The 25174-nt window shown below is 47.5% G+C and overlaps 2 protein-coding genes and 2 pseudogenes across 7 annotated transcripts in view; 1 reads left to right on the top strand and 3 right to left on the bottom strand.

The window, feature by feature from the left end:
• Nucleotides 1–276: 276 nt before the first annotated feature.
• Nucleotides 277–1656, bottom strand: LOC100414675 (eukaryotic initiation factor 4A-I pseudogene; annotated as a pseudogene).
• Nucleotides 1657–4590: 2934 nt separating this feature from the next.
• VRTN (vertebrae development associated) lies at nucleotides 4591–15241 on the bottom strand. 3 transcript variants are annotated; one of them, XM_078335441.1, is made up of 3 exons: nucleotides 15087–15240; nucleotides 14538–14664; nucleotides 4592–8155 (listed from the first exon to the last, which is right to left on the bottom strand). In XM_078335441.1, exon 3 carries the CDS (start codon nucleotides 8152–8154, stop codon nucleotides 6052–6054), a length of 2103 nt encoding a protein of 700 aa, XP_078191567.1. In that variant the 5' UTR covers nucleotide 8155; nucleotides 14538–14664; nucleotides 15087–15240; the 3' UTR covers nucleotides 4592–6051. The 3 variants fall into 3 exon arrangements, with proteins under 3 accessions (XP_078191568.1, XP_078191567.1, XP_017832706.1); XM_078335442.1 differs by lacking the exon at nucleotides 14538–14664 and having other exon boundaries at nucleotides 4591–8155; nucleotides 15087–15241; XM_017977217.5 differs by lacking the exon at nucleotides 15087–15240 and having other exon boundaries at nucleotides 14538–14685.
• The window catches only part of ABCD4 (ATP binding cassette subfamily D member 4), a 51534-nt gene continuing 39585 nt past the window's right edge, over nucleotides 13226–25174 (top strand). For all 4 annotated transcript variants that reach the window (XR_013521387.1, XM_078335443.1, XM_054240195.2 and 1 more), the window contains exon 1: nucleotides 13226–13430. Coding sequence is in view for 3 of the 4 variants with exons in the window: in XM_078335443.1 (XP_078191569.1) it covers nucleotides 13378–13430 (53 nt within the window). In the remaining variant the exon portion in view is untranslated. The remainder of the gene's footprint in view (nucleotides 13431–25174) is intronic.
• On the bottom strand, nucleotides 22187–22883 carry LOC100413589 (selenoprotein K pseudogene; annotated as a pseudogene).

The raw sequence follows: 25174 nt of genomic DNA, 5'->3' as shown, positions 1-25174 counted from the left end.
TCTCCCCTGCTTCCCCCTACCTGGGGACAATCCCCTGAGCAATCTCGCTGAGAGGTTTTCAGGGTTCTTCCTCCAGATTTGGTCCAGCAAAGGAGGCTGAATGACACAGTCCCTTGAATCATTTTCAAAGGAGCTCAGCTGAGGTGAGGAGAGCCTCTGGGATCTGGAGGTTACTAGGTTAGGGAAATAGATTAGTGTTTTTTGGGAGAAGAGCCGGCGCCTGGGGCAAAAGCCTACCCCAAAGAAAAGGGTGTCTAAAATGTTCACGGTTCCTTCTTTTGCCTCAAAAAGTGACATTTATTCAAAGAAAAAAATGACAAGATGTCCATCCCTTGGCTCCCTTCCCTCCCCCCTCCTGCTACTCCTCAGCCTCCCCGCAAGACTGAACTCTGGCTGGAGTTAGGTGGCAGGACAGCCCCTCAGATGAGGTCAGCAACATTGAGGGGCATTTCCTCAATGGAGGTGTTGTTGAAGGTCTCTATTTCTCGAAGATTCCGCTTGTCTTCTTCTCTCACCATGTTAATAGCCACTCCCTTACGGCCAAACCGTCCACCTCGACCGATTCTGTGGATATAGTTTTCCTGTTGGTGGGAAGGTCATAGTTGATGACTAAAGAAACCTGCTGCACATCAATGCCTCTGGCCAGCAGGTCTGTGGTAATCAAAACTCTGCTAGAGCCAGAATGAAACTCCCTCATGATCACATCTCGTTCCTTTTGGTCCATATCTCCATGCATGGCAAAGACAGTGAAATATCGAGCATGCATCTTCTCAGTGAGCCAGTCCACCTTCCTTTGGGTGTTGATGAAGATGACTGCCTGGGTGATGGTCAAGGTTTCATACAAGTCACACAGTGTGTCCAGCTTCCATTCCTCTCGTTCCACATTGATGTAGAATTGGCGGATACCCTCCAAGGTCAACTCTTCCTTCTTGACAAGAATCCGAATGGGGTCCCTCATGAACTTCTTGGTCACCTCAAGCACGTCAGAAGGCATTGTAGCTGACGGCAAAACTACCTGGGTGTTGCTGTTGAGCTTTTGGAAGATGTCATAGATCTGGTCCTTGAATCCACGGCTTAACATTTCATCAGCTTCGTCCAGTACAAACATTTTGATGTATTTGGGAGACAGGTACCTCCGGTTAAGCATATCGAACACACGGCCAGGGGTTCCCACGATGATATGGGGAGCTTCCATCTGCAGTTTCTGCACCTCAGCACGAACATTGGTGCCCCCAATACAGGCATGACAGGAGGCACCCATGTAGTCTCCTAGTGCCATAACCACCTTCTGTATCTGCTGAGCCAATTCTCGAGTGGGTGCTAGGACCAAGGCCTGGGTGGCCTTTAGATCTAACTCAATCTGCTGCAGAATCGATATGGCAAATGTGGCCGTTTTCCCAGTCCCAGATTGGGCTTGAGCAGTCACGTCATAACCCTTGATACAAGGTAGAATGGCTCGCTGCTGGATGGCAGAAGGCTTCTCAAAACCATAGGCGTAGATGCCACGGAGAAGGGACTCCGAGAGGTTCATGTCATCAAAGCTGTCAACAATCTCATTCCGGTTACTCTCGATGACGCCTTCGGGCTCCATCCCATCAGGGCCATTGTCTCTGGATCGGGAATCCTGACTCGCAGACATGATCCTTAGAAACTAGCGAGGATAAAACTTTTATATTTAAGATTGTTGGCTGGGCGCGGTGGCGCATGCCTGTAATCTTAGCACTTTGGGAGGCCGAGGTGGGTGGATCACCTGAGGTCAGGAGTTCAAGACCAGCCTGGCCATCATGGTGAAACCCCATCTTTAAAAAATAAATACATAAATAAATAAAAAGATTGTTAGCAGGCTGGGTACGGTGGCTCACACCTGTAATCCCAGCACTTTGGGAGGCCAAGGCAGGTGGATCACCCGAGGTCAGGAGTTTGAGACCAGCCTGACCAACAAGGTAAAACCCTGACTCTACTAAAAATACAAAATTGGCCAGGTGTGATGGTGCACACCTGTAATCCCAGCTACTCAGGAGGCTGAGGCAGGAGAATCACTTGAACCCAGAAGTAAGAGGTTGCAGTGAGCCAAGATCATGCCACTGCACTCCAGCCTGGGCAACAAAAGCGAAACTTCTTGTCAAAAAAAAAAAAAAAAAGATTGTTAGAAGCAGCTGTTAGATGACGGCTGCACAGAATGTTGAAAGATGCAAAGTTAACCTCACATTGTTTTCTTCCTTTATTCACACATCATTCATTTCACTGGAATTTCTACACTGCATCAAAGACAGAAAATGGTGAAGAAAAATACAAATAAGTTCAAGAGATGTTGATTTCAAAAATCAGCATGAAGTATTCTTAGCAAATACAGTCACTATTTGGGAATCCTTGCCTTTCAAAAGAGAATAGAAAGGAAACAGCTTTTCTACACAAGAATAATTTATCCATACTTGTGAAACCTTTTCAAATCAGTAAGTATTGATATGTCATTTTTTATCTTTCTTTTAACAGAAGCTAAAATTTCTGCCTGTGAGTTCAAGGCTCAGTGCTAGCCTCTACAAAAACACCTTTCAGTCCTGGGACAGGAGTGTCTTTAACCTGGAGGGTAACTTTGAGCAAGAGTATCCTTGGGTACTGACTCCCTCCTGGAAAACAGAAGTCAGACTCCCAGGCATTCTAACACTATGTGCAGGGTATTATTTTATAGCCATTACTGTAATCCCATCTTACAGATGGAAAAAGTGAGCCACAGCAAGGTTGTGTGACTCATCCATGTGCATATACTGCCTCTCCAATGTCTAAGGTTGGAATCAGCAGGTGTGAATGTGGCCCTGCAATCCACACTCCTAATAGGCTCCCACAGAGACTGCAATCCAGGTGGTTTTTAGACCCCACTGTGAGATACTGCTCCAGGCATCAGAGGATTTGCTCTGGTTTGAGTGCAGGCAAGAGGAAACAGGAGAATCCAAAACCCCAACAGGGGTAGTTCTCAGGAAGTTGCTGCCACCCTCTGATGGCCAAAGCAGTAAGGCAGGTACGCAGGGGGTTGGGAAATCAGATAGAGCCACCTGCCTGTTGGGAACCCACGCAGAGGCTTTTGTCTGTTGCTGCACCCCATTGCCATCTGCTGGCTATACGTGGCTACTGCAGGCCAGATGGGAACATGCCAGGTCTAACCCCTCCACCAAATGTTAAATTGTTACATTGGTTGCCGGGCTTAAGACCCAAGGGCTCAGTCCAGAGCCTCAACGATGCCACTGATGGAAGGGAGAAGGCATGCAAGGGAAAAGATCAGTCTGAATGAGGGGTTGGTGGGGAGAAATAAGCCAGAGAGGAAAGTAGGGGGCCAGAATCAGGTGGGCCTCAATACAGAGGTAGGATTTTGTGCCGAGGGCAATGGGAAAACCAGCAGTGAGTCAGACTTTCAGTAGGATCATCCTGGCCTCTATCAGAAAGAACTAGGATAGTCTAAGTGGAGGCAGTCAGTTTGAAAACGGTTTCAGCGACCAGGCACAGTGGCTCATGCCTGTAATTTCAGCACTTTGGGAGGCCGAGGTGGGTGGATCACAAGGTCAGGCATTCAAGACCAGCCTGACCAACATAGTGAAACCCCATCTCTACTAAAAATACAAAATATTAGCCGGGCATTGCGGCAGGCACCTGTAATCCCAGCTACGTGGGAGGCGGAGGCTGGAGAATCACTTGAACCTGGGAGGTGGAGGTTGCAGTGAGCCATGATCATGCCACACTGCACTTCAGCCTAGGCAACAGTGTAAGACTCCATCTCAAAAACTTAAAAATAAAACTGTTCCAGTATCAAAGATGAAGAACAGATGCTGATATAGTGGTGAGGATGCAGAAAAATGGTCCATGAGAAATACATAGGAAGTGGGATTAGGTTCAATAAAACCAAATCCCAAAGGAGAGCAGCAGGAAAGGGATAGAGACCCCATTTCACTCATTCCTTCATTTCACACATTTTAGAACCCATAATGCTAGGAACAAATCTACCTGCTGGGAACATAGTGGTGTGAGCAAGTCAGGGAAAAGCCCCGATTTTCAAGGTGCTTACGTTCTGCTGGGGGAGATGGGCAATAATCAAATAAGCAAATAAACAAGAGAAACATCCGATGGAGTAAACACTACGAGAATTAATAGTATAGGGCCGAGCCCCTGTGCTCCCATTACAGCAAGGTGCCCTCACCCTTGTTCCACCAGACAGAGGCAGCATGCTAATTAGCCACACAGCTAAGGCTCTGTCCTTATCTGTGACTGGGCCTACCTGCCTACCTACATTGCAAGGGCTGAATAGAATCCCTGGCACAGGCCAGGCATGGTGGTCACACCTGTAATCCCAGCACTTTGGGAGGCTGAGGTGGGTGGATCACCTGAGGTCGGGAGTTCAAGACCATACCGACCAACATGGTGAAACCCCATCTCTACTAAAAATACAAAATTAATCCCAGCTACTTGGGAGGCCAAGGCAGGAGAATCGCTTGAACCTGTGAGGCGGAAATTGAGGTTAGCTGAGATTGCACCACTGTGCTCCAGCCTGGGCAACAAGAGTGAAACTTTGTCTAAAAAAAAAAAAAAAAAAAAATCCCTGGCACAGACTTGACTCCAGGTGCTCACCTGGCCTCCATGGCCCAGAGCCAGCCCCACAGTGGGCCCCTGTCAAGCCAACCTGTGAAGAAAGTAGCCCCTTCCCCAACAGGTATCTCACATGCCAAGTTTCTCCCATGGGAGGGAGGGCTTCTCCAGGTAGCCAGAGCCCCACTCCTCAGCTGGAAAAGCACCCAAGGTCACTTCTACATCCAATTCAGTCCCCAGAATAACTCTCTTCATCCCCTAACCCTAGACCGGAGTGTGTCCCATCAAGGGAGAGGTCACTCTTGTCCCCTTAAGTCAAAGAGGAGCATGGGAATGGGCCATCACATCCTGGCAAAACAAATACCAGACACCAAGCACTGTGGGCACCACATCACTTTATTTCTTTGGTTTTCCAACTTTACTCTTGAACGAAGCAAATTTAGTGTCCCACCTGCCTGGCTGCTTTGTGATCCCTCATTGAAGATGGGGCTCGGGCTCCAAGGAGAGGCTCAGCAGAAGGTGGAATCCCCAACAGACAGCCAGGCTGGCAGAGGACCGCAGGGTCCCAGAGGTGGATCAAGCACCCACAAGCAGAGACTCTGGGCCATCCATATCCCCCAAACAGAGCCTGCATCTCCTCCCAGCTTTGCCCCACCCGGTACCACACTCCTTGCAGTGGACAGACAGCCCCTCGGTGATCTCCAGTGCCTCAGCACCATCCCTTAGAGGCCAGCCATGGTTCTTCCTATACATCCCTGCTGCTGCTCATGCTGAACCTGGCACCTTCTCCCTTGGAGATGCCTGGCACAAGCTGCTGATCAGCTCCACATTTAATTTTCTTTTTTTTTTTTTAAGAGATAGGGTCTCAATACATTGCCCAGGCTGATCTCAAACTCCTGGGCCTCCAGTGAGCCTCCTGCCCTGGCCTCCCAAAGTGCTAGGATTACAGGCATAAGCCACCACATCTGACCCCATATTTGAGTTTAATGTTCCTTTGGGAAACATCTGAGTAAAGAGGATGCCAAGCCCCAAAAGAAACTGAAAATACACTTTCCACCCAGTGGGACCAATGACCATGCTATAATGCTCCTTTTGTCCCCAGGTAAAGCTGAAAGCAGCTCTAGCTAACCAACCCCCGTCTGAACCCCCTGACATGATACAGCTTCCAACTCCAGCAAGGGGGCCAGCCAACCCATTCAAATGAAACCAAAAACTAAATCATAACAATAAAAATAAGACCAGCAAACAACCAAAGAGAACATCTCTGGTCCCACAGCTTTCTACCGGAGACCAGATGGCTGATTTCTGGCTCTCTCTCTGTCCTGGAGCCAGAAAATAATACACATATGCCCTTGGACTCAGAGTAGATACTGTGGGACCCGGAGCAAAGGACATCCTGGTCAAACCTGGAGTCAGGTCAGGTCCCTGACCCCCTCCAAACTGGTCCCCCTTCCCCCTAGCCCTTTTTGTACCTCCCCATCAGCCATCCACCAGGGTAAGGCCGTCATAGAGTGCTCGCTTCCACATATAGTAGGTGGAGCGGGCAGTGAAGGGGAAGAGTGCGCTGAACTCCTTGTAGGAGGGGAAGCTCTTGGACTGGAAGCGCTTCTGCAAGAACAGCTTGGCCTGGGCTTTGAACTTCGTGGTGGCAATCATGTCCATCACCAGCATCCGGCCATCCCTGCCACCCGCTGCTGCCACCACAGCTTGGCTCGACAGGGGCCCACTGTGGGGCTGGCCCTGGGCTAAGGCCCCCTCTTGTGGGGCCCCCTCTCTGGAAGGCCCTCCCTCTGCATCTTCGGAAGCAGCCCCCATGGGTGGGGCCATCACAGCTGTCACATCCCTGCCAGCCTCTTTCTCCTGCTTCTCCTCAGCTTCCTGCCCTCCTTCGCCCAAGGTGGGAGCTGGCACCTGGAGTTTGGACAGGCCTCTGGGCCAACCCCGGGCAAGACTCTTCCAGACCCAAAAGGCAGAAGGTGACAGGCTAGGGTAGCGGAGGCGGAAGCGGCAGAAGGGGAGATGCCCACTCAGCACCTGCCTGCGGGCAGCCCTGCGCAGACGCCTCTGCCAACGGGACAGGGGCATCCTTAGTGGCAGGAGCTCCCTGGGAGTGGGAGGCTCCTCACCCATGGCTTTTCCTGCCCGCACTTCTGCCTCCCCCTTCCAAGGGATTATAGCCCCATCCCCTACAGATGCTGGCTCGGGAGTCCCAGCAGCTGAGAGAGCTGGTGCTGGCTTGAAGCTGGGATTCCTCCGGAGGGCCTTTCGCCGCCAGTTGTAATAGGTGGACCGTGAGATGCCGGGGAACCTGCGTTTGAAGCAGCGATAGGGCACCAGTGTGTTCAGGGAAATGCAATGCTCCAGGTATAACCTGGCCCGCTGCATTAAGACCACTCCAGGGCTGGACACTGCCAGTGCGGAGCATTCCAGCTCCTCGGCCACCTGCTCCTCAGGCTTCTCTAGCTCCTCCACGGCCAGCACCTCCCTGGGGGGCAGGGCCGGGCAGGTGCCAGAGCCCAGCAGCTCATGCTTCCAGGCATAGTAAGTGGAGCGGGAGATCTCAGGGAACCGCTGGAGGAACTGCTGGAGCGGCACAACGCCCCCGCGGTGGAAGCTGTCCTGTAGGAAGTGCTTGGCGGAGAAGCGGGCAGCCACCTTCTGCCGGTGCTCCTGCGACTGCCGCCGCCAGCGGTAGAAGGTGCTCTTGGTGACGCTGTAGCGCTCACAGAGGTGAGAGTAGCTGAGGCCAGGTTCACGGTTGAGAAGCTCCAGCGTCTTGGCCGGCGATGGCAGAGGAGCCAGGGCTGGAAGAGCTGGGGCCACGCCAGGAGCACCTTCCGCCTCCACCTCTTCCAGCCCTACCACCGGGGCAAAGTAATGGTGGCGGAAGAAGTGGCTGGTGAGCGGCTGGCCGGCCCACATGATGTGCAGCGTGGAGGGCACGTGGTCACAGCGCCGGGGCCGGATGACGCGGTTGAAGTAGGGCCGGATCTTGAGGTTGCGCATGGGGTAGATGGAGTAGATGTTGCGCTGGAGGACAGATGCGAGAGCGTACAAGTGCCACACGTTGGAGAAGCTGCTCGGAAAGCAAGAGGCCTTAACGTCAGCATCGAAGATGGCCTCCAGCGTGGCGGGGGGCAGGCTGGTCATCTCAGGGGACTCCTCTGAGCACAGGGAGTAGCGCACCGCCTGCAGCATGACTTTGGAGTCGATCATGCCCTGGAGGTAGTAGTGTCTGTGTAGCAGCATCTCCACCACCGTGCGGGCGCGCAGCTCCAGGCTGAGGCCCGCGTCACCCCACAGCAGCATGCTGGCCGCCTCGAACAGCAGGCTGCCCTCGCCCTTGCACACCAGCGGCAACATGTTCCGGGGAGCATCGTCCGGATACAGGCTCAGGGCCACCGAGTCCACTTCCAGCACCTGGGGGCCAGAGCCTGCCTCCCGGCAGGTGGGGAGAGTAAAGGAAGACAGGACCTGCTTGGCCTCGAGGGCAGCACCGACCAGACCCTCCAGGCCTTCGCACTCCACTGCCTCCTGCAGCTCCTGCAGCACCCGCTGCACCAGCTGGTTCCGAGAAGTCATCCTGCAAGGGCAAAGGATAGAGGGGTAGAGTGCAGAAGTCAGCTCAAAGTGCCCACGTGGCGACTGGCAACAGTGCCCTGCCCACTCCTGCACTTTCTCTCAAAAGGTAATGTCTATCTGCTCCTATTCTCCCAGAATAGATGGGATTGGTCCATCACTGATCAGTACTGAGGAAAAGTGTGATCTCTGGAGCCTGGCTTTGAATCCTTGCTCTGACATAAGCTTAGTCACCTTGGGCAAGTCACTTAACTTCTCTATGCTTCTGTTCATTTTCTATCAAATGGGAATGGTGTTTTAAAATCTGCTTTATAAGCCGGGCACAGTGGCTCACACCTGTAATCCTAGCACTTTGGGAGGCTGAGGCAGGCAGATCACTTAAAGTCAAGAGTTTGAGACCAGCCTGGCCAACATGGTAAAACTCTGTCTCTACTAAAAATACAAAAATTAGCCAGGTGTGGTGGCCAGGCGTGGTGGCATGTGCCTATAGTCCTGGCTACTTTGGGAGGCTGAGGCAGGAGGATCATCTGAGCCTGCGAATCCGAGGCTACAGTAAGCAATGACTGCCACCACTACACTCCAGCCTGGGTGACAGGAATGAGACTGTGTCTCCAAAAAAAAAAAAAAATAGAGGCCAGGTGCAGTGGCTCATGCCTGCCTGTAATCCCAACACTTTGGGAGGTTGAGGCGGGCAGATATCATTTAAGGTCAGGAGGTTCGAGACTAGCCTGGCCAACATGGTGAAACCCCATCACTACCAAAAATACAGAAAAAAAAAAGTTAACCAGGAGTGGTGACACACACCTGTAATCTCAGCTACTCAGGAGGCTGAGGCATGAGAATCACTTGAACCTGGGAGGCAGAGGCTGCAGTGAGTAGAAATCATCCCAAATAACCAATGGGTGCTGTTACAAAGTCACGCAAGAATCATTCAAAGTATAAAAAGACCAGGTGCGATGGCTTACACCAAAATAATCCCAACACTTTGGGAGGCTGAGGCGGGCAGATCACCAGGTCAGGAGATCGTGACCAGCCTGGCCAACATGGTGAAACCCCGTCTCTACTAAAAATACAAAAATTAGCTGGGTGTGGTAGAACGTGCCTGTAATCCCAGCTACTCGGGAGGCTGAGGCAGCAGAATTGTTTGAACCTGGGAGGTGGAGGTTGCAGTGAGCCGAGATGGCACCACTACACTCCAGCCTGGTTGACAGAGCAAGACTCTGTCTCAAAAAAAAAAAAAAAAAGAGAGAGACCCATGGATTTTAATATAACAAGGTACAAAAAGTTCATGGATACAGTTTTAAATTCCACATTATAACTAAGCTTTGAGAAACTACTACTTGTCAAGGTTTGGTGTAGTATCAAAAAAATCCACTGAAAAAGTGATCAAAATACTCCTTTTTCCATCTACATATCAATGAAGTTAGATTTTCTTCAGATGCTTCCAGGAGGTAGAGGAGGCAGTGAGCCGAGATCGCACCACTGCACTCCAGTCTAGGCAACAGAGTGAGAAAAAAAAAGAAAGGAAAGAAAGAAGCAGGGTTTTTTGTTCTGGAAATGTCACCTTTCATAAAAATGATTATTTGTTACTGTACAACAGTCTTTTTAAAAAAAAGGATCAATTTTAATCTCATATACAATACTGTTATACTGGAGATAGAAAAGTATATAACATTTAAAAAAAGAAAAAGAAAAAAAAGTTTTGTATACTATATACACTGGTAGATATGACCTACATGGACAAAACGTTTTCAGGATCTTCAGAGCATACAGGAGTCCTGAAACCAAAGTTTGAGAAGTGCTGCGCTAGAACAATGACAGCCTTTTCAAAGGGGCAGCAACTATCCACTTCACAAAGATCTAATAGTTACGATTTACTGAGCATTTACTGTCTGCCATGCACTGTCCTAATCTTGATGCTAATACTCTAAGGTAAGTGCTACCATTATCCCCAACTTACAGGTGAGGAAACTGCCGCAACTGAAGTTAGCCTAATTTGCCCAAGGTCACAATACAAGCTAGTTGAAACCAAATGGTTTTGTTTGTTTTTATGAGACAGAGTCTCACTCTATCACCCAGGCTGGAGTGCAGGGGTGCATTCTCAGCTCACTACAACCTCCGCCCCCATGGTTCGAGCAATTCTCCTGCCTCAGCCTCCCAAGTAACTAGAACTGCAGGCACATGCCACCACGAACAGCTAATTTTTGTATTTTTAGTAGAGAAGGGGTTTCACCTGGTCCACCAGCGTGGTCTCATGGTTTCAAACTCCTGACCTCAGGTGATCAACCCACCTGTGCCTCCCAAAGTGCTGGGATTACAGGCAAGAGCCACCATGCCTGTCCCCCGATGCTCTTTAGGGTCTGAGATTCATCTCCTGTTTAAACCCTTAACCACCTTTTAACACAAAACTCATCATCTTGGTTACTGTTATATTTTTATTCCATTACAAAGCAGAGTGGTATTCCTTCATAGACACTGTTTTTAAATTAGGAGAGAGACCATTATCCTTTCTGGTTTCTCAGATCTTGTTCTCAGATTGAACTTGTTCTCAGAGTTCAATAAATTGCTTTAGATAAGCCTTAGATTTAAAAATGGTGTTTTGAAAAAAAATTAAAAATAAGGCCGGGCGCAGTGGCTCACGCCTATAATCCCAGCACTTTGGGAGGCCGAGGCGGGTGGATCACGAGGTCAAGAGATCGAGACCATCCTGGTCAACAAGGTGAAACCCCGTCTCTACTAAAAATACAAAAATTAGCTGGGCATGGTGGTACGCACCTGTATAGTCCCAGCTACTCGGGAGGCTGAGGCAGGAGAATTGCTTGAACCCAGAAGGCGGAGGTTGTGGTGAGCCGAGATTGTGCCATTGCACTCCAGTCTGGGAAACAGCGAAACTCCGTCTCAAAAAAAATAAAAAATAAAAATGGTGTTTGGGCATACATTTTTCAGCTCATCAAACTGTACTCTTAAGGCTAAGCATGGTGGCACACACCTGTAATCCGAGCACTTTGGGAGGCTGAGGCGGGAAAATCATTTGAGCACAGTTCGAGGTTGTAGTGAGCTATGATCACGCCACTGTACCTCAGCCTGAGCAACAGAGGAGCTGCCCCCGCAAAATAAAACCAAAAAAAGCTACATTTGAAAGAAATGTATGAATGCAAATTGTATCTTAGTAAAATTGAAAACAAAAAAAAGGAAAAGTACTGAAGGAACACCTGCTGGAATTTTACTTGATAATCAAAGAGGGAAAGTTCTTTAAAAATTGGGAATCAAGCCAGGCATGGTGGCTCACATCTGAAATCCCAGAACTTTGGGAAGCTGAGGTGGGCGGATAGCTTAAGCCCCAGGGGTTTAAGACCAGCTTGGGCAAAGTAACATAACCCCATCTCTGTAGGGGTGGAGGAGAATTAGCCTAGCATAGTAGCACGTGCCTGTAGTCCCAGCTACTCAGAAGGCTGAGGTGGGAAGACAGCCTGAGCGTCGGAGGACTGAGATTACACCACTGCACTCCAAAAAAGATAAAATAAAAATGAAAAAAATTAAAATTGGTAATCAGAATCACCTTTGGATAAAATGTCTACACTGTAGACATCTTTAAAATGTGTGTATTATAATAAATCTGGTATAATCTCTCCCCATATTTCTATTTGTACCATATTATTTAATTAATCTGTCAAATTTTTACGCCTTTTATATTTACTGTAAAAAGAAAACTATTACTTTTCTTTGGATTCAGGAGATAAACCGTATCAGTCCTTAGTAAACAGAGCACTTACATTATACAATTTTCCAAAAATGAACCCGTCAGAGCATACAGAGCTTTGAAAAAAATAAAATTAAAAATGAACCCTGAAGAACAACCTGTACACAGAGACCAGCTTTTTCATGTTGGCAGACAACCACGTCAACAAGCACGGCGCTGGGTTTGTGTTTTTCTTGCATGTTACTTGTTGAATGCTATTTTACAGCTGCATACAAATGAGGGCTCTGCTAGCTACTTTGTAAACAAAATTAGGAAAATAGCCACCATTTACTGACTGCTTCCTGTGCGCATTTAACTAGGTAATTCAACCAAAATCTCAGGAAAAACAGGAGGGAACAATAAATTTAAGACGTGTGGATGATTTTTCATACACTTACACATAATTAGCCAATTTCCTGAGCGAAGCATGAGGTTCTCCCAAGTGTTAACAAGTATCTGCCAGCTTTTCACCCTTAAGCATTTGGACTTCAAGCTTTCCTGAGGTAATTTTGTTTATATGTGGTTCTCACCTTCCCTCCACGTGAACTACAATTCCATCACACCTATGCTATCTACACGGTCCCTAGTCCTACTTCACACCTGGAGGCTCAGGGTTTAAATTAAGCAACTTTCTCAAGACCACACAGCTTTTAAAAACTGCAAAGCCTAAGCAGACTGACTCTCAAACTGCCCTTCTAACCGCTGTAATTCCATCACCCAAAATTATCATCCAATGGATCCAGAAACACACGGATTTGGGGGACTTTGAGATAAATTTGGCCAAATAAGGAAATTGAGGTCCAGAAAGGTAAAGTCGACTTGCCTGAATTCATGGAGCAGAGTCCAGATAGTTTCCAACACATCTAGATATGCCACACTTCCTCTTGCACAGTCCCCACCCATCCCCACCCTACTCGTCCCACCCTAGCTACCCTTCCCAGTCCCAGTTCCAGTTCCACCCGACTCCACCCAATCTCATTCTTGCCTCTTCCCCAAAGAGGTAGGAGATACAAGTAGGTGATACCCTGCTTCTGGCTTCCACAAAAGCTTAAGAAAAAGCAGCTCCACACTCACCCCCAACCCAGATGGATTGGCCCACCAGAGAACAGGGCCGTGCGGAAAGGGCCGGGGCTGCACGGGGAAGCCTATCACTCTTAAGTAGACAATTGATGATGGGGTTCAGGTGCAAGTCTTTTTGGCAATGGCTCTCTTCCTAGAAGTGCAATGCAAAGCAGACAGGCCGGTTGCCAGGTGCATTCAGGGAAGGAGGTGCAAAAAGTGATAGCTAATCTATGGACTTTGCCCAGCTGGCCTGCCCTGGCCCCCACAACTCTCAGAAGTGATCTGAAGAGGTATGAAACCAAGGCGGCAAGGCACCCTCGGATTGCACAGGCTCTCCTCTCCTCTTGCTTGAGATTGGAAGGGAGAGGGTAAACGCATCCAGCCAGGATCTTAGCACCAGGAAAGTCTCCGGAGCCAAGGAATGAATGAATGGCCACAGGCTACCCTGCAGGGCACTCACAGCCTCGCCTTCACCAAGGTCAGCCTCCCCGCTCTCCCATTCTTTATTTCAAGTAGATGGGGTCTCAGAACCCAGCTCTGGTCTCTTGTCCCCTGCGTTTTAGGAGTGAGTTAGGGCTTTGGGTAGGCCAAGGGATGGGAGGGCAAGAGGTCTGCTCTTATGATGCTGGCCTGGTCTTCAAAACAAACTCCTTCCCCACCAGCCTCATCCTGGGCTCTAGCTTACCATGGATCCCGTGTTTTCACCCCTCCCTTTTCTTCCTCTCCCTCCCAAAGCAGGCACTGTGTTGTCTAGTCAACCAGAACATGGGCCACACAGGTCTCAGCCCACAGTAAGGCTCTGGGTTTGATTCTCCCCTGGATGGCTGACTCCTCACCTGGCCTAACTCCGTGACTCTCGGCCCTTCCCTCCCTGCCCCGGGCCACACCAGCCCGACTGCACAGCCTGCGCCCTGCCTGGGCTTAAGGGAGCGCCAGCCATCTTGGCTCCCTCCCCGGTGGCCTAGAGGCCCAGCCCGGCAAGGGCAGCTGCCAGGGTTGGCTGGTGGCAGCCAAGTCTTTGGGCTGCAGCTTCCCAAGAAAATTCCCACCACCAAGAGTAGTGGCTGCAACTTAGGTCACAAGGGTCGGCCTGAGGCCACCAAGTCAATCCAGCCCAGTACAGTTGCTCTACTGGACCACGTGTTTGGAAGGGAGGGAGAGTGCAGCCCACAGAGGGAAGCAGCACAGTCTCCTAGTTGCCCCTTGGGGTGCCAGGAGGCAGTGGGTGGCAAAAGAGGGAGCTGGCAGGTCTGGGGCTGCAAGGACGAGGGATCCAACCTGAGAAGCTCCGGGAACCTAGGAAGGGACCGAGGCCAGATCATTGTGTAGGGTGGGGAAGGGAGATAGGCAGACGGGTGGGGGTGGGGACAGGCTGGAGGTGGAGGTGGGGGTGGGGAGAAAGAGAACTTGAAACAATGCGTCCTCTCCCTCTACATACACACACACAGACACACACAGACACACACACACACACCACACAGCATCTTCACGGGGTCACTCCTTGACCTGACCCCGCTAGAGCCTCCAAGCTGTACGGGGTACCCCCACCCTTCCTAGTTTCGAGGAAACTCACTGGTTTACTGACCTGGAGGGTGACCCAGAGCCCTGGGGGCATCCACTTCTTGCTCCACCTTCCAGCCTGGGACATTTAAGTCACCCTGTGGGGCAGCGTCCCCATCTGAGCTCGTCTCACTCCAGAACCAGTTTCATATCTGTAGAGGACCATTGAGCATGGACCGTCTACAGCCAACTGGCCGGTGGGGAAGCAGCTTAAGCCACTCCCCCCAGGAAATCGCCCACCCTCAAGTGCTCTGTACCAAGATGAAAGAAGTGCAAATTCGGGGGTCACTTCCAATGGTAAAGCGATAGCAGCTATTGTCATCCACTCTCCCCAGCTGGGGGTGTTAAAGCGCCCTGACGCAGCCCTGAAACAGACCCCAAACTGCCCAGAGAAAACTTGAAAGAAAGTTGAAAGATTTCTAAAGAGTTTGGGGGGAGGGGAGGGAAGGGGAGGAGAAGGTTTGGATTGAAAGACCAAGGGGAAAGAAAGTCTGTGGCCAGGCTTTCGGGGGAGGTGGATGAGAGCAAGGCTGGGGCCCAGAAACTAGTTATGGATGATTGCTTAGAGAAATACCTTGAGGCGCTCTGAACCCTCAAAATGCATCTCTTCGTGAGTCAGCTCCCACCAACCCTGGTCCTGGAAGATAGGGAGAACCAGGCAGGCTGGAGAGCTACTCACCACCCCATCATGGTGCAGGCACCCTTCCCATCCAGGAAGGCCCCACTTTCTCTAAAGGCTGCATCCCCCCCCACCCCCCATTCTCTGAGCATTCCCCAAGCTTGGGGTTCAACACCTCTTATTCCCAAAGCAAGCCTGGGCCAGAGCTGCATCTGTCAGGAGCCAGGGGGCCTATCCCAGGGCACCTAACTTACTGAGCCCCACAGGAAGGTAGGGGCATGCAGTACCTGTAGCTTCTTCCGTTCCTCCCCCACGGCTCACCTAGGGCCCAGGGGCCTCAAATAATCCCAGGAGGAACCAGTCCAGCTCCTGCCGATGGGGGAGGTGAAGGCCTCAGGATTGCAGCCTTGGTGGCAGCTTCCCCCCAGGGGCTTTCCAGCCTGGCTTTAACCCTTTGGAGTGCTGTAGCTAGCTGCTGCTTTCCAGTTTCACCCACTGCTCCTCGGTGCTCTTTCCCCTGGCAACAGGACTGTAAAATGCCCCCAAGTATCCGTACGCCCCAGCTCCACTATTATCATCTTCTCCTCTCTGAATCACAGCTACACACTTATCACCAAAGGCAAAAATCCTTCACTAAACACCCTTTCCTAGGGGCACTAGAAGAAGGGCCACCACACTTGAACCCAAGTCCCATTCCTGGTCCTAATCACACCCGCCCCACCCACCATGATGGCAGTGGCCTGAGGCTGTGTCTTGGACTTGGGTTTGAATGCCAACCCTGCCCCTAACTCGAGTGTGGCCTTAGGCAAATTGTTCAAGCCCTCCCAGCCTGACTTTGTGGTTAATGGGGTATAACATCTACCCCAGAGAGTCGTTGGGTAAATTCCATGAGATGATAAATTTAAAACATTTAGAACTCTTGCTTGGGACAAAGAAAGTGTATTCCAGTTCTTGGCCTTTCCAGTTAATTTGAAATTATTTTTAAATTCTTAATAGAAATATGCTGTATTTTTAAAGTTTTAGAGAATAGTGATTATCTCATAGAAGGAGATGGAATTATGAAATACCTTTTTTTCCCACACTATGTTCTTTCTGTGCTGTTTGACATTTTATTTAAAAAGTCTGCATTACTTACAATCATTTTAAAAAGCAATGAAGATAATTTAAAAATTTTTTAAAGGCTAATAGAATCTTTTGAAGTGTTTTTTTTAAAGAAAGTGAAAAAACAAAAAGGTTTGTAGGCTTTTCCATTACAAAAGTAAGAGTGTTATTTATAGAATAATTGGGAAATTTTTTGAAAATAAAGTAAAAGGGAGAAAAATTACCTATAATCTCATTATCTAAAGACAGTTATTGTTAACATCTCAGTGTATTTGTTCTAATCCAGCTCTTTTATCTTAGATTTACACAAGTTAAGCATTCTCTTTACAAAAGGTTCAAATAATTCAGAATAAAAGGGTCAGGCGTGGTGTTGCATGCCTACAGTCCCAGCTACTCGAAAGGCTGGGGCCAGAGGTTGGTTTGTGTCCAGAAGGTGGAAGCTACAGTGAGCTATTATCACACCATCACACCACTGCACTCCAGCCTGGGTGACAAAGTGAGATCCTGTATCAAAAAAAGAAAAAAAAAAGAGTAGGTAAGCAAGTTCTTTTTCTGTACCTAACACATTCCCCTTACTACACCCATCTGCCAGTCCTTTTGCTATGCATATTCATCTTTGTTTTTTTTTCCTTTTTTTGACACAGGGTTTCACTCTGTTGCGGTGAAGTGGTGAGATTTTCAGCCTCAACTCTGAGCTCAAGTTACCCTGCCACCTCAGCCTCCCAAGGAGCTGGGACCAAGCACATGCCACCATGCCCAGATAATATTTTTATATTTTTTTGTAGAAACAGGGTCTGCCCTATGTTGCCCAGACTGGTCTCGAACTCCTGGGCTCAAGTGATCCTCCTGCCTTGGGCTCCCAAAGTGCTGGGATTACAGGCATGAGCCACCATGCTCAACCCATTTCCACCTTTTTCTTTTCTTTTCTTTCTTTCTTTTTTTTTTTTTAAGAGAGAGAGTCTCGCTTTGTCGCCCATGCTGGAGTGCAGTGGCACAATCTTGGCTCTCCTGAGGTCAGGAGTTCGAAACCAGCCTGGCCAACATGATGAAACCCTGTCTCTACTAAAAATACAAAATTAGTTGGGCATGGTAGTACATTCCTGTAATCCCAGCTACTCAGGAGGCTAAGGCAGGGGAATCACTTAAAACCGGGAGGTGGAGGTTATAGTGGGCTGAGATCATGCTATGGCATTCCAGCCTGGGCAAAGAGGGCAAAACTCTGTCTCAAAAAAAAAAAAAACCATTTTGACAGGAATAAAAAATTATTAACAAGGTTTTACACTCCTATTTTGTACCAGGTCTTCAAAATTTGGTGTGTATTTTACACTTAAAGCACATCTCAATTGGGATTAGCCATATTTCAAATACTCCACAGCCACATGTGGCTTCTATATTAGCAGAGATCTAGACACAGCTTGAACTCCATTTTATGCATGGGGGTGATTTATGGATCTAGTCTTCTGCTGATGAACACTAAGGTAATTTCCATCTTTTGCTAATTAAATCATGCTATGATGGGTAAGCTTGTACATGCATAATTTTGCACATACACAAGTATAGCTGTACCTTCAAATATATGTGTAGTAGTATATAGATCTTGCAAATGTCCACACTTAGAAGTTATACCATGCCAGCTGGGCATGGTGGCTCACCCTGTAATCTCAGCACTTTGGGAGGCTAAGGCAGGTGGATCACCTGAGGTCAGGAGTTTGAGATCAGGCTATCCAACATTGTGAAACCCTGTCTCTACTAAAAATATAAAAATTAGCTGAGTGTGGTGGTGGGCACCTGTAAGTAATCCCAGCTACTCAGGAGACTGAGGCAGGAGAATCGCTTGAACCTGGGAGGTGGAGGTTGCAGTGAGCCAAGATCACACCATTGCACTCCAGCCTGGGCCACAGAGCAAGACTCTGTCTCAAAAAAAAAAAACTTATACCAACTTACTTTCCCAAAAACAGTATGAGATTACAATTTCCCCACACTATCAGTATGTGCTATCAAAAAGTGTTTTATAATCTTTGCTAATCAAATAGGTGAAAAATTATTCCCTCAGTATAATTGTTTTTGTTTTTTTCTCAGCATAGTTTTAACTTACATTGTAAAATTAGGATAAAAGAGCATTTTTCATATATGTAAGAGCCTTTTAGACTGGCGTAGTGGTTCACACCTGTAATCCAGAACTTTGGGAGGTCAAGGCAGGAGGATCCCTTGAGCCCAGGAGTTCAAAACCAGCCTGGACAACACAATGAGACCCTGTCTCCACAAAAGTAAAAAATAAAAAATTAACCAGGTGTGGTGGCATGTACCGATAGTCCCAGCTACTCGGGAGGCTGAGGCAGGAGGATCCCTTGAGCCCAGGAGTTCAAGGTCGTAGTGAGCTGTGATCATACTACCAGACCAGCTTGGTTGAGAGTGAGACCCTGTCTCAAGGAAAGAAAAAAAGAGCCATTTGTATTTTTTCCTCTAAATATACTTTGCCCATTTTTATATTGGATTATAGCCCTTTCTTTTCTTTTGTTTTTTTTTTTTTTTGAGACAGAGTCTCGCTCTGTCACCCAGGCTGGAGTACAGTGGTGTGATCTCGGCTCACTGCAACCTCCACCTTCCAGGTTCAAGGGATTCTCCTACCTCAGCTTCCCAAGTAGCTGGGATTACAGGCGCATGCCACCAAGTCCAGCTAATTTTTTCTTTGTATTTTTAATAGAGATGGGGTTTCACCATGTTGGCCAGGCCTCAACTCCTGACCTCAAGTGATCCACCCAACTTGGCCTCCCAAAAATCTGGAATTATAGGCATGAGCTGCTGCACCCGGCCATGTAGCCCTTTTTCTTATTGATTTGTCAGAGCTTTGTACAGTATGTGGGTATGTACACATATATGCATACACATATACATATATACATTCATATATGTGTATATACACATGTGTGCGTATATGCATATACACATGTATACATATATACATATGTGTATATACACATGTGTGCATACATATATATATAGTTTTATTTTGCACAAGCCCTCAGAAATAAATGTAGGATATATTAACACAGTCCTTGGTCTATGACAGGAATTAGAAATATTTTTTCTGAATTTATGGTCCATAGTTGAACTTTGAACCACAGCCTAACCAGAAGTGGTACAAATCTGTCTTGTCTTTTTTTTGAATTGGGGTCTTGCTCTGTCACCCAGACTGGAGTGCAGTAGTGTAATCACAGCTCACTGCAGCCTCGAACTCCTGAGCTCAAAGGATTCTTCTGCCTCTGCCTCCTGAGGAGCAGGAGCATACCACACCCAGGCAGATCTTGAACTCCTGCAATAACATATCTGTCTTTTCTTTCATGGATTTTGGATTTGGGGAATTTTAATTTACTTTTATTTCATCTGTCAAGATGAGATGTCACAAAATCAAGAGCTTAGTTGTCAAGGTTCAAACACCAAAATCCCAGATTCCCAGAAATAACTAAACCAGCTTCCACAAGTACACATCTTTAGTTAATATCCACCTTGCTTTGAACAAAATTCAGATTTCAGAAGCAGAGGAGTTGAGGCTACTCCTTCACTTATAAAAAGTCATGCGGCCAGGTGCAGTGGCTCACACCTGTAATCCCAGCACTTTGGGAGGCTGAGGCAGGTGGATCACCTGAGGTCAGGAGTTCGAGACCAGCCTGGCCAATGTGGTGAAAGCCCATCTCTACTAAAAATATAAAAATTAGCTGGGCATGGTGCTGGGTGCCCGTAATCCCAGCTACTTGGAAGGCTGAGGCTGGAGAATCACTTGAACCAGGAGGCGAGATTACAGTGAGCTGAGAAGGCACCATTGCACTCCAGCCTGAGTGACGAGAGCAAAACTCCGTCTCCAAAAAATAGTAATAATAAATAAGAAACATGCAATAGAAAAGTGTCCTTTAAATAATGAGAGAAGTAATTAACCATGTTTATTTTTAAATGTACAGCTTTCCAGAGGTTAAGTGGTGGTTTACCTGAATTTTATCAGCTACCAAAAGCAAGTCCTGTGTTGAGTGGGGCATTGATTGGGTGGTGAAGAGTCTAAACTTTGGAGTATGATAGGGTCAATATTCCAGCTCTGCCTTGTGGGACATGGAGCAAATTACCTGGCCTCCCAAGATCTAATTTCTCACTTAGAAAATGATGGTAACAACCCCAGAGAGGCTGCTGTGAGGATTAAATGGATTAAATGGAAACACTGCTTGTGAAATTCTTAGCACAGGTCTAATAATAAAATGCTCAATAAACAGTGCTGCTATTCAGTTATTCTCTTCCCTACTCACGTTCTTTCTACAGAGATTTGAAGAATTCATCCATCTGCCCCATCAATTAATTCATTAGCTTAATGACTTGTTAAATAATTTGTTGTTTCGGCCAGGATCAGTGGCTTACCCAGCACTTTGGGAAGCAAGACAGGCAGATCACGAGGTCAGCAGATCAAGACGATCCCGGCCAACATGGTGAAAGCCTGTCTCTATTAAAAATATAAAAAGTAGGGGGCGGGCGGACAAAAAAAAATGTATATATAGTAGCCTGGTGTGGCAACGTGCACCTCTAGTCCCAGCTACACTGGAGGCTGAGACAGGAGAATTGCTTGAACCCGGGAGGCAGAGGTTTCAGTGAGCTGAGATCGAGCCACTGCACTCTATCCTGGGTGACAGAACGAGACTCTGTCTCAAAAAAACCAAATTGTTATTTCATATAACCCATCATTCATTCAATCATTTATTTGTTCACTTGTGCATTTATTCATTCATTCAACAGATATTTGAGCTCTTACTATGTGCCAGGTTGCAGGCTAGCCCCAGGAATACAACGATGTCTACAGACTGAACTCTAGACTTTAGAGTGTGAGGGCTGAAGCTCAAAAGGCTCCTCATTGGCCAGGTGTGGTGGCTCCTCATTGGCCAGGTGTGGTGGCTCACGTCTGTAATCCCAGCACTTTGGGAGACCAAGCTGGGCAGATCACCTGAGGTCCGGAGTTCAAGACCAGCCTGACCAATATGGTGAAACCTCATGTCTACTAAAAATACAAAAATTAGCCAGGTGTGGTGGCGCACACCTGTTTTCCCAGCTATTCGGAAGGCTGAGGCAGGAGAATTGCTTGAACCCAAGAGGCAGAGGTTGCAGTGAGCCAAGATCCCACCACTGCACTCCAGCCTGGGCAACAGAGTGAGACTCCATCTCAAAAAAAAAAAAAAAGGCTTCTCATTTATTCTACAATACAACAAACACCTATTGTATTCACTATACACAACGGCCTTAAATCCAACTGCTGCTAGTCCTATTTTCATGACAGCATCTCTCCCAGCTTCTTTTATTTTATTTTGTTGAGACGGGTCTTGCTCTATCACCCAGGCTGGAATGCAGTGGTGCAATCTTAGCTCACTGCAGCCTCAAAATCCTGGGCTCAAGTGATCCTCCCACCTCAGCCTCCCAAGTAGCTGGAACTACAGGCACACACCACCATACCCAGTGAATTTTTTTTTTTTTTTTTGAGATGGAGTTTCGCTGTTGTTACCCAGACTGGAGGGCAATGGCACGATCTCGGCTCACCGCAACCTCCGCCTTCTGGGTTCAAGCAATTCTCCTGCCTCAGCTTCCCGAGTAGCTGGGACTACAGGCACGCACCACCATGCCCAGCTAATTTTTTGTATTTTTAGTAGAGATGGGGTTTCACCTTGTTGCCCAGGATGGTCTCGATCTCTTGATGTCGTGATCCACCCGCCTCAGCCTCCCAAAGTGCTGGGATTATAGGCGTGACCCACCGCTCACATGAATCTTTTTTTTATGTTTTGTAGATATGGTATCTCACTATTTTTCCCAGGCTGGTCTAGAACTGTGTTCAAGCCATCCTCCCGCTGCCTTGGCCCCCAAAGTTTTGGGATTACCTAAATGAGCCACCATACCCACCCTGATTTCTTTTTCTTTTTTTTTTTTTTTTGTGCTAAATACACAGGCTTTATTTTCTTCAGTTTTTTCATGAATTTAATATAAAGATGAGTCCATTGTGCAACCTAAAAATTTACTTATTAAAACTATATTAATACTTTAATAAACTATAATGAGACAAACATGTACATTTATGAAACTGCATGTCAGTCAGGCCAGTTCCCTGCAGAGGGAATTCCTGGCATGACGTCATTCATCTGTGAGGACACAGAACAGTCCTTGTTTAGACATACACATTCATCGACTGCTCAGCATGATCAGCCTTCCACTTCTTGATGGTTTCCTTCTGCTATGAATGCACACGTCCAGTTGTCTGCTTCTTAGAACAGACATTTACCTTCCTCATCCACCAGCCATTGGAGGAGGACTGGGGCCATGCAGATGATTGATTCTACCCATTCTTCGGGGAGGGTTTCCTGATGGCCCTCTTCCATCATCATATCTGGAATCAGATGAGTTTCCATAGCTTCTTCTTTTTTTCACGTCTTGCTGAAGCAGAGTTTTGAAAAATAAAACCACAAACTCAGCTATTCCCCAGAAGAAATCTGTTATCAAAGATAATCTCCATGGAGACTGATTCCGGCTGTCCAACACTTGTCCGTTAGAGATGTAAACCATCTTGTCCCACTTCCCCACTTCAGAGAGATTGGGCGCCTGGCCCCTCTCGGTTTCCGTACCGCTTTCTGCCCCTGATTTCTTTTTCTTTGTTCTTTCTTTCTTTCTCCTCCTTTTGTCTATCCTCCTCCTCCACCTTCCTCCTTTAGCCTCTCTTTGCCTCTAGCCAGGACTGAGACCTTCACTCCCCCACCAGAGTCCCTTAGTGATTACCAAGAGATAGATGACCATTCAGATTCTGGAGTCAGAGCAAACAGAATTGAGTCTTAGCTCCCCTACTTCCTAGTTTTGGAACTTTAAACAAGCTTGACTCTCAGTTTCCTCATCTGTGAAATGGGGAGAGTGAAATCTACTTTACAAGGCCAATGAAATGATCTGATAAAACAGCCATATCACTACTTGGCCGTGAGGAAATAATACCAAGGAAATATGATTAGCGATTCAAATTACAATTAGTTGCTCAGACTAGTAATCCTAGCTACTTGGGAGGCTGAGGCAGGAGGATCACTTGAGGCCAGAGGTTCAAAGTCAACCTGGGTACTGTAGTAAGACCCTGTCTCAAAAAAAAGAAAAGAAAAGTAATGGCCGGGCATGGTGGCTTACTCCTGTAATCTCAGCACTTTGGGAGGCCAAGTCGGGCAGATCACCTGAGGTCAGAAGTTCAAGACCAGCCTGGCCAACATGGTGAAACCTCATCTCTACTAAAAATTCAAAAATTAGCTGGATGTGGTGGCTCACGCCTACAGTCCCAGCTACTTGGGAGGCTGAGACATGAGAATTGCTTGCACCCAGGAAGTGGAGGTTACAGTGAGCTGACATCATGCCACTGCACTCCAGCCTGAGCAACAGAGTGAGACTTGGTCTCAAAAATAAAAAATAGAAGAAAAAAAAAAAAAGAAAAATAAATAGCTAGCTGAATGTGGTGCTGTACAGCTATAGTCCCAGTTACTCAGGAGGCTGAAGCAGGAGGATGGCTAGAGTCCAGGATTTTGAGGCTTCAGTGAGCTGTGACTGTGCCACTCCACTCTAGCCTGGGCAACAGAGCAATATTCTGTTTCTAAAACAAAAACGGATGACAATTTGTTAAACATCTACTCCGTGTAGGCATTATACTCAGCTCTGTGGAAGACACACAGAGTGAATGCAGTGTTCCACTCGGCACTGCAGGGTGCAAAGCACGTTCTCAGTGGTAAGAGCTCACAGTGAGAGCTGCCGTGACTTGCTATTACAGCAAAAAGGAACAAGTATTTCGTATTTCTTGGGTACCGGGTTTCTCAGAGCTCTGTGCTAAGGGGGCTGTCAGGCTCATGCTGGCTTCTCTGGTTTCATTTGCAACTCCAATCTAAAATTATTCGTAAATTTAAAGGCATTTCACTTAGTGGTAAGTGTGAATATAGATTGGATATTAGAGTATAAGAAGCAATTAATGTTAAATTTGTTAGGCGTGAGAACAGTGTGATGGTTGCATATGAAAATGTTCTAAACTTTTAGATATACATTTGAGAATTTAGGAATAAAATGATGTCAGGGATTTGATTTTTTAATCAGAAAAAAAGAAAGACTATATATGGCACAACGTGATAATTTTCAGATCAGGAGTTCATGATGCTGTTCATTCTGAATGGTTCATTATACCATTTTTCATTTTGGGTGTGTTTAATAACTTTTACAATAAAAAGGATTAAATATTTTCTTTTGAGGAGTGAAGTATCACTTTAGAGGAGCAAGGGGGAAGGACACTTACCTGCAAGCTAGGCTCCCACTTCGGGGAAAAGCAGGCAGCCCCTGTACCTGGGGTGGGCAATGTCATTGGCCATGTAGATTGCCATCTGCTTGTTTGCAGGGTCTTTGATAGGTGCCCTTGGGGCGATGGGCTTCACAGAGCAGCTGTCCTCAGGAAACTTACCTGGTGAGGGAAGAAGGCCTGTCAATAACTCAGCCCTTCTCCCACCCCAAGGAAACAGGCACAAGTACCCATGAGGGGAACAGCTGGCCCTGAAACAGTTTCAAGGGCTTGTGGTCCTCTCCCTCCAAGTTTGTTGCCCTTCCTTTGTCCTCTCTATGTCATTCATGAAGAGGAAACAGGACCACGAGGTCAAACTCAAGGTCTCCAATCACCCTGTTCTTTCTCTCAGGCCTGGTATCTTTGGTCTTGGTTAGTTTCTTCCCAGTTCCTTTCATCCCCTATTACTACACACAGGCAACCACCCTTATAAGTTTCCTTCCAGTTTCTTTTTTGTTATTGTGACCTTTTTTTTGAGACAGGGTCTCACTCTGTCACCCACGCTGGACTAAAGTGGCATGATCTCGCCTCACTGTAAGCTTCACCTCCCTCAAGCAATTCTCTGCCTCAGTCTCCCGAGTAG

This window comes from Callithrix jacchus, chromosome 8 (genome assembly GCF_049354715.1).
Source record: "Callithrix jacchus isolate 240 chromosome 8, calJac240_pri, whole genome shotgun sequence".
NCBI classification, from domain to species: Eukaryota; Metazoa; Chordata; class Mammalia; order Primates; family Cebidae; genus Callithrix; species Callithrix jacchus.
This window is presented reverse-complemented; position numbering and strand designations above follow the sequence as displayed.

Bases quoted from the DNA above. Each gene is read 5' to 3' on its own strand.
- VRTN (XM_078335442.1), bottom strand. From the start codon at position 8,154: ATGACTTCTCGGAACCAGCTGGTGCAGCGGGTGCTGCAGGAGCTGCAG.